Raw genomic sequence first — 8,670 nt, 5'->3', positions numbered from 1 at the left:
ACCCCTCCGCCTCGCCGTACGGAAGCTTCTCTTCCAAGATGGCGGCGCCCAGCGGAGCAGGCGCCAGGCGGCTCTGGGCCGGGCTAGTCCCCGTTCTCCTCCTGTTCGCCGCGGCCGAAGAGGGGCCCAGCACGGCCGAGTTCGACGTGCGGCCCGGCGGGATGGTCCATTCCTTCTCCCGGAGCCTGGTGAGGGGGGAGGGCGCAGTATCCCCCTCCCGGATTGGCTGAGCCGCACGTCGCTCAAACGTCCCGCCACTTTGATTGGCTGAGAGCCAGGGCGGGAGGGGTGATGACGCGGCACTGGGAAACAGGGCGGGTCTCAATGTGGCCGGGTCCGGGCCGCTTCCGGCCAAGCGGCTCCTGGCGGGTTGGGCGGGGCGGTCCTGAGCCGGGGGGCGGGGCATCGGGCCTGTAGCCCCGCCCCCACGCTGCAGTCTGGAGCCCCTCCCCGAGTTACTGGGGGGAGGGTCGCTCCATGGGCCCCTCCCCAGTGGTTTTTTGGGGGGTGGGGCCCTATTCACCTGTATCCCTTTCAATAGGAAGAGGTAACCCCCCCCATACACACCCAGCCCCCACCAAAGGCCTGGGGTCCTGTGGGGCCCCTCCCCTGGTTTTCAGGACAGAGGGTTCCTATGAGTCGCCCCCCCCCCCCACGTGTCCCCAGGAGGGCGCTGCGGTGTCTGTGACTGGACCCCTGCCAACCCCCAGTGACCCACAAGTGTCGTGCATCTGAGCCCTGCAGAGACTGGCCCCCCCGTCGCCAGGCTGCACGGGAGGCTGCATGAGGGAGGGGCCGCGCCAGTCAAGTGCGGCCTCCAGGCTAAGGGTTCCCAGGCGTCTGGTTTTCGACTGGAACGCCCGGTCGAGAAAGGACCCTGGCGCACAGGCGCCAACTTCCCTTGGCACTGGTGGGCGCTTGCGCCCCCACTGCTCCGCCCCCTCCCTGTCCCTGTTGGGTCCTCAAATCCCCGCCCCGGCCCCGCCTCTTCCCCGAGTGCCCCACGTTCTTCCTCCTCCTCCCCTCTCCCTCCCAGCGCTTGCTGTGCAAAACAGCTGTTTCACGGCGCAAGCGCTGGGAGGGAGAAGCAGGATGCGACGGTGCGGTCAGGGGAGGAGGCGGAGATGAGCTGGGGTGGGGAGCTGCTGGTGAGTGCAGAGCACCCACCGATTTTTCCCTGTGGGTGCTCCAGCCCCGGAGCACCCACGGAGTCGGCGCCTATGCCCTGGCGGCTCCATTAAAAGTCCGGTTGGCGGTGCAGCGGGGGCCTGGGGCTAAGGCAGGCTTCCTACCTGCCCTGGCTCTGCACTGCTCCCGGAAGCAGTCGCCAGGTCCCTGCATCCCCTAGGCACTGGGGCGCCCAGGGAGGCTCTGCGTGCTGCCCCAGGGCCGGCTCCGCAGCTCCCCCTGGCTGGGAACCATGACCAATGGGAGCAGCGGGGGGTGGCGCCTGTGGGCATGAAGGCAGCTGGAGTGGCTGCCCATGCACCTAGAGGCCACAAGGACGTGGTGGCCACTTCCTCAGAGCTGCAGTAAGTGCCGCTGGGACACCACACCCCAACCCCCTGGCCAAGCCAGGAGCCTCCTCCTGCACCCCAAACCCCTGATCACTGTCCCCACCCTCAGCTGGAACCTTCATCCCCCTGCATCCCAACCCCCTAGCCCAGCCTGCACCCCAAACTCCTCATCCCCAGCCTCACCCTAGAGCTCACACCCTCTCCCGCACTCCAAACCCCTCGGCCCCAGCACAGAGCCCCCTCCTGCACCCCAAACCCCTCATCCCTGGCCCCACGCGACAGCCTGCATCCCCAGCCGGAGCCCTCACCCCTTCCTGCCCCCCAAACGCCCGCCCCACCCTGGTGAAAGTGAGTGAGGGTGGGGAAGAGTGAGCAATGGGGGGGGTGGAGTGAGCAATGGGGGGGGCGTAGCCTCAGAGAAGGGGTGGGGCGGGTTTGTTCGGTTTTGTGTGATTAGAAAGTTGGTAACCTTACGCCAGGCAGCTTGCAGCAAGGCCCCTGCTTGGGTATGAACCCAAATAAACTTGATCCTGTGCATATAGGAAACAAGATATTTAGCCATGTTTTGGGGGAATTGTGTGCACTTCACCCCTTCCTCATGCTTGGAGAGAAAATTTAAGGGCTTTTGGCAAATCAGAACCTAAATTCCCCCCCTAGCTTTTCCAGGTTACATATGTTCTGTGCAATGCCAGGCAAAGTGCATATGCTCAGCAAGTAGCTAGTACCATAGCGTGTCCTGTTTTAGAAAGACAACTGACTTTTCTCTGCTGTTTTCAAGGGGGATCACACCTGCACGTTCACATACGCTTCTCAGGGAGGGACTAATGAGGTGAGTTATTTGAGCACTTCGCTTAAGAAACACAGGTGCAGAGGCTCCAAGAAAGTAGAATAAGAAACCTCTCAAGAGGTCTGTATGTAGAATGATTGTATCTAATCACTTTGTTCACCATTTTTCTGGGTCTCTGGAGAACATCAGTATATTTACATTCCTAGATCTTGCAGTGTAAGAATAAGGAACAGTTGCATCTCTCTTTCTGTGCATAGAAATGATTTTATAAAGACCTCTGTTTCTACCACAGCAACCCAAAGTGTTTAAACGTCTTGAGATACCCCCCCCCCCCCGCAAAAATAATGAATGACTTCAATTAATAAGTGTTGGGTCTTTTCCATTGCCTTCTGATTGTTGGGCCTTTAGGATTCGTGTATTCAAGCTTTTCTCCACAACCACCAGGGCTAGAAATTTGGCTTTTTTTAAAAAAAAAAAAAAGCCAAGAGTCTCTTGTAATCCCCTGACTCAAGGAGCTGGGGCTTTAAAAAATCAAACAAATACCATGAGAGTTGGAAACACTGCATGTCTGCAAAAGAGAATCACCTGTGTCAACCTCACCTGTGGATGAAGTCTGTGTGTGCTACAATAAGGCTGTGTTTAGCAAGTCCTGGATAACTGGAAAGCTTATATAGCTTTGTGGTTAGTTTTGCTTTTTTGTGGGAGGAACAGTTGGTGTCTCTCTAGAAGAGCGTGGCATTTTCAACCCCCTTACTGGTACTGGGAAAATGTGTGTGCAAACAACCAGCAGGCTTTCTGTTCTTAAAGATGCTTGAAGACTTTATTATTCCTTGTATTGCAATAGTACATAGGAGGCCCAGGCGTGGATCATAGCCATATTGTGCTAGGGGCTGTACAAACATAGAACAAAATGAGTTTAGATTCTTGTGGCAGTTTCCTCTGGAGAAGGGTCCGCCCCGACCCTCTTCCTGTAGCATGAATGGGGTTATGGCTTTTCTAAGGTGGGGCATGGGGGGGCTGCTGCTGCTCCACTCTTTTATTGATACTGGCAAGAAGCGGAGCTAGAGGAAAGGGGTCCCCTGTGATCCACCCACTAGAAGTGAAGTATTAAAAAGAGCCACAGGTAGTTAAGTGGCAAACGGTGTTTAATTGTGTGTGTGCGGTTTTAACAAATCACCCTTTATCAATGCAAAATTTGTAATGAAAGAGGTGCTGGGGCTCAAGCAATTTTTTTACTTACATAACTGATGTGCCAATCCAAGAGGTGCCAGGACTCTGAATTGCCAATCCCAGAATTGCCAATGAATTGCCAATGCCAGGGCTCTGAACTGCCAAGCCTAGAGGCCCCTGGGCTCAAGCAAGCCCTGGCACAAATTAGGCACTACCCTTCGTTTGAGAATCATATTCTGCCCTTCTCAAGCTTTCCCTCCTCATGCAATAAAGCCACAATATGAAGAATGTGACTTTAAGTTTCCAGTCTTGGTCTTTCTCATGAGATCCCTCCCCGGGAGTGTCAGTTGTATCTGGGGAGGCTTGTGATGTGCGTAGCTAGCATCATTGCATTGGGCATGACTATAAATGCTACCAAGATATACTGTTCAGACCTTTTCTCTCCACAGCAATGGCAGATGAGCATTGGAGTCAGTGAAGATGAAAAGCTCTTCTCCTGTTCAGTGTGGAGGTGTGTTGAGTCATTTAAGAATATGCCGTGTTCTCTGTACCTGATCCTTTGAATCCCCTCTGCTCTCAGTATTCAGTTCTCCAGAGAGCCTCTCTGTTTGGTAGACTCTGCCCCACTTTGCACTCTCCTGCAGAGGTCTGAGGCTTTTGGGTCGTTTGGGAATATGTTTGGATCCGTTAGGGGTCAGTTTCAACTCCAAATTGCTGCCCCTTTCCTTTGTTCGGTGGCGTGTCCCTCCTCATGCCGCAGCTGGGATCTTCTACGCTGAGGCCTGGTCTCCACTAAAAAGCTAGGTTGACCCAGCTACATTGCTCAGGGGTGTGAAAAATCTACACCCTATCGCAACTTAGCTGTGCTGACCTAACCCTCAGTGCAGACAGCGCTAGGCCGACGGAAGAATTCTTTTGTCGACCTAGCTCTCGGAGGGGTGGATTACCTTCGCCCGTAGGAGAACCCCTCCCATCGGCATAGGTCGTGTCTACACTGAAGCGTTCAAGTGTAGACAAGCCCTCAGACTTAGTTGGCAGCCAGGATTCAGGGTGTAGATAAACTATCACACACTTTCATGCTAGGTGGTCTTTCCCCTTCACAGTCCCTCCCTAGTGTGCTGAGGCACCCCTGGAGAGCACTGTCCCAATTAAATGAATACAGTGATAGCTGGTTTGCAGAATCACCAGACTTGGAGTCCCTGGTCACAGATTAGCCTAGCTGGATTCAGGCTAGACCCTTGTGCACATTATTAGCGGGCTTTTGCCCCCAGAGGAATCTTCAGGCTTCCAGCAGTCTCCTTAGCCTGGCAGCAGTTTGTAAACCCTGCCGTCTCCAGCCTTTCCTCACTAGGCGGAAGTACAGGAGAAAGGTGAGGTTATGTTCCTGAAGGAACAGTACACCCTGTGATCACTACGCGTGCTCTGCCTGCACCTCTGTCTTTTCTTGGGCCGGGCCAATTCACAACAGGGACGCCCAGCCCCCAGCAGAGACCTGCTTCCTTTTGGAGCATTTCTTCCCACCCCTGTTGGCCAGTAAGAGAGAGACACTTCACCTCCTCCCTCGGCTGAGCACGATGTCTGTAATGCTTCCACCCACTAGCTGGGGAAGCCAGGGGATGAAATTCAGATCCCGATTTCCCTGAGTGGCAGTGATGTTCTAATTGCCGGGCCGGCAGCACGCTCCTGTTCTGTGCCTTCTGGATAACCTTTTCCCTCTTTCAAAGTCAAAGATTTTGCTCTTCCTTTTCAGGCCTCAGGGAAAGTCTTATCTCTTCTTTACCCAGTTTAAAGCTGAAGTGAAAGGAGCAAAGATAGAGTATGGCATGGCTTATGTAAGTCCCACCTGATTACTTTGAATGGGCATATGGGAGATGGGCTATAAATCGGAATATTCAGACAGCTGTACTATTAAATGTGTACAATGAAATCATTGCTCAGTTGTGCACTGAATTAAACCATGGTTCTGGTCAGAAACGTGGCTACAAAGGGACCCTCGTGCAGCATAGAGTACCTGCTCCCTGAAAGTTTTTGACTAGTTGCTGGCTTTATGGACACCAGTTGCTACTCTTGTCAGTAGTTCAGAAGCAATGCTGCTATGGGATACTTGGCGGGGGGCGGCAGCGGAGAAGAGGGGAGTTTTGGCCCAATCCATCCAACATTCATTGTGCAGTGGGTAAAGCATATGTTGGACCCGTTAAAAGATACAAAAGGTTTATAGAGAACCACAGAAATGAGAGAGAGAAGACTTTTTACTTCTGTGGTTCACAGCTTCTTCAATACTGCAACCCCATGTTCCAACAGAAACGACATTTTCTCCTCCTCCCCCACATTTTATGTAGCCATTAAGAAAGGAAGGGTGCATATAACCCCATGGAACCTGTTTATGACCCCCATGGTCCAGTCCATTCCTCACACCGTACTCCTGGCCAGTGCAGCATTGTCCCCTGCCTGCTATTCTGCAATGCTTTGCCCTATGCAGTTCTAAATGACTCAAATGATGAGCCTTCCCAGCACCTCCCCAGGGAAATAAATTCAATAGGAACTAGGACAAATTCCCAGAGATAGGCCTTTAAATTTCCTTTGCTGATTTAATCCCTTGACCCTCGTTGTTACAAGCTACAGGAGCCAAAGCAATCTTTGGCAGTGAAGCCAGTTGATTAACATGGAAGCTCTCTGGATTAGCTCATATGGCAAAATTTATTTGTTCCCATTTCAGTCCCAAGCTGCAACGGGTGGACAGAGCGACATCCCCTTAAAGGCGGAGGAATTTGAAATCACCGAAACCACAGGTATGTAGCTATCTAAAGAGCAGAGTGTCAGAGGGACTCGTGAGGGCGATTAGGTTACTTATCCAACACGAGAGATCTCTGTATATCCTGGGGAAAAGGGCATTCTGTTGCAAATAGGCAACAGAAGTATGGAAAAACTACATACACTAGCCAGCTGATGGTTAAGATATATTTTAATCTACTGCTGGAGCTTGGCAGTCCAATAGGAGACTGATGGGAAAAGCACCTGGGCCCTGGATGATTCTGAATCACAGGTGGTGTGTTAATGGTAACGATGGATCCTGAGCTCTTTGGGGTAGGAACTGTCTTTTTGGTCCTTGGCTGTACAGCACGTAACAAAATGAGGCCCTGATCCCTTCCTGGATCCCATAGGTGTTACCACGCTATGTAAGTGCAGGGGGGATAATGACTTTATTAATAAGCCTCTAGTGCGGGGGGTTCTCAGGGCAAGTTTTTTGGTGGCCTCAGTGTGTGGCCACCAACTCTTCCTGGTGGCCGCTCTCACACTTTCCCCTAAAATACTTAATTAGCTTTAGGAAAAAAACAAATAAATATGCCCATAGCCACGTCCAAATCATTGTAATTTATTTATTGCTAGCTAGTAAGTCTGTTATGAAAAGTGGTATTAACAAGCATACAAGTATCACTTTTCACAGCAGACTTACTTAAGCCCTGGATGGAAGGGTCGGGGGAGGCAGCGGGGGGAGCCCGAAGCCCTGTGGCCAGAGCCTGCTGCCTCTCTGTCCTGCCACCCCAGAGCTGAAGCTTAAAGTCTGAACCCTATCACCCCTGAGAAGGTGGGGGAACTCACCAGCTGCCTGGTCCTCCAGCATTATGCCCCAGATGTCTCCACAGGGGGAGCAGGGCCTAACCCCTGCTGGTGGCCCCAGCAACCAACACCAAGGTGGTGCATCTTGGAGCAACAGGGAGGGGTCTCTACTTCCCTACCCTCCAATAACAGTCCAGGAGGCTGTGGCTGCAAGAAAAGTCCCTGGTGGCCACATGCGCCCATGGTGTCTGCATTTCAGAAACGCTGCAAATGCACTCCACATTGTAGAAGGTGATCAGTGCAGTTCAGTTCTTGATTTGCCCCCTCGATCTCTTGGAAGGAAGCGGGGGTTCTAATAGTTGATGCTTCATCGTCCATTTACTCCCTGTTGTGTGTTTTCTCTCATTCCAGTGGCTCACAAAGAAGGCAAGTTCCGTTCCGAACTGTCCAAACTAGTGATTGTAGCGAAAACGCCCCATGACGAGTTGTGATCCGGGGACCTAGGGAAGGGGCTTGTCTCTCAGCTGGAGAAGCTTGATGGATAAAGGGGACTTGTTCTTAATTGCTGGTTGTCTAGGGTGTTCTTTCCTGTTTCCCACATAGAAGTATATCGGGGTCCGGTCTGAACTAGACTTGGAGGTGTTAAGTCAGACACCCTGTCTTGTGTCAGAGTAACCATGTGCCTGAGGTGCTAGAAGCCTTTGCAGCTGGAGACTTCCTCTGAGATTCTTGATCTGTAGCCAGCCATTCAGTTGCCTGCTTTCTGCTTCAGTGATCAGCTGAATAGGGTAAAGCTCTCCTCTAGCTGTGTCTCCTTATCTTCCTTGCTAAGCAGAGCAATGCAGAAAGATAAGGAGCAGGGTTTGCTAAAGGAAAGTAGTTAACTCTCTAGTCTCTGGAGAGGGAATAAGATTTCTCCCCAGAAGCGTGACAGGAAGAACAGATTAAATGGGTAATATGGGGGGCGGTACAGAACTGGCCAAACCCATTCACTTTACTATCTGGCGGGTGATCACCAAAGAACAGCATTTGGTGAGCTGAGGAGGAAACTCTGCCCTGTTGCGCAGATCAGAATTTGGTACCTTGGCATAAGAAAAGCAGAGCTGTGAGGTTCACACAGGCCTTGTTTATTCCGATACAACACAGAAATCCATCCAATGAGGCATCCATTATTCAATACAATTCTGGGACTATTTTCGTATATACTGAAGTGATTTTCTTATTTAGACTAATAACTGTGAAGGAATCCAGAATTCCCTTCATAGGTATATAAAAAATAAAATAAAGTAAAGCATCGTGTCTCCAGGTTCACTTAGGTTGGTTGCTCTTGCTGTTCCAGCTTCTCACTATCTCTGTGATTGGAAGCCTAGAGTGTGGAATAGCCTTTGCTCGTCAGTTTGACATCCAGTCAGGAGACACCTGCAAATCCTCATACTGGGTCTCCTTGGTTGGGAGGTTGACATGTCACAAGACAAAGGCCACTGAAGGTCAGGGAGATAACCCACGATCTATGCCTGAGAAACCTAGAATGCAAAGGGTCAATTACAACATTGAATCCATCCGCCTGTGAGAAGCTGTATCAGACATTTCATCATCTATTGTAGGCCCCAGCCATGGTGCAAAGACAACACTAGCTCT

The 8,670-nt window shown here is 51.7% G+C and overlaps 1 protein-coding gene across 1 annotated transcript; it reads left to right on the top strand.

Annotated features, from left to right (window-relative positions):
- MYDGF (myeloid derived growth factor) lies at window positions 1-8,343 on the top strand. The gene is made up of 6 exons (XM_074939398.1): window positions 1-188; window positions 2,296-2,346; window positions 3,924-3,985; window positions 5,225-5,306; window positions 6,191-6,263; window positions 7,444-8,343. Exons 1-6 carry the CDS (start codon window positions 39-41, stop codon window positions 7,521-7,523), a joined length of 498 nt encoding a protein of 165 aa, XP_074795499.1. The 5' UTR covers window positions 1-38; the 3' UTR covers window positions 7,524-8,343.
- The last annotated feature ends 327 nt before the right edge of the window (window positions 8,344-8,670 follow it).

This window comes from Natator depressus, chromosome 25, assembly GCF_965152275.1.
Source record: "Natator depressus isolate rNatDep1 chromosome 25, rNatDep2.hap1, whole genome shotgun sequence".
Classification (NCBI taxonomy): Eukaryota; Metazoa; Chordata; order Testudines; family Cheloniidae; genus Natator; species Natator depressus.
The sequence above is the reverse complement of the archived record's forward strand: the minus strand, read 5'-3'. Positions and strand labels throughout refer to the sequence as shown.

Coding starts and splice junctions, on each gene's coding strand:
- MYDGF (XM_074939398.1), top strand. CDS start 39: ATGGCGGCGCCCAGCGGAGCAGGCGCCAGGCGGCTCTGGGCCGGGCTA. Junction 189..2,295: donor ATTCCTTCTCCCGGAGCCTG/GTGAGGGGGGAG, acceptor GCTGTTTTCAAG/GGGGATCACACCTGCACGTT. Junction 2,347..3,923: donor CTCAGGGAGGGACTAATGAG/GTGAGTTATTTG, acceptor TTCTCTCCACAG/CAATGGCAGATGAGCATTGG.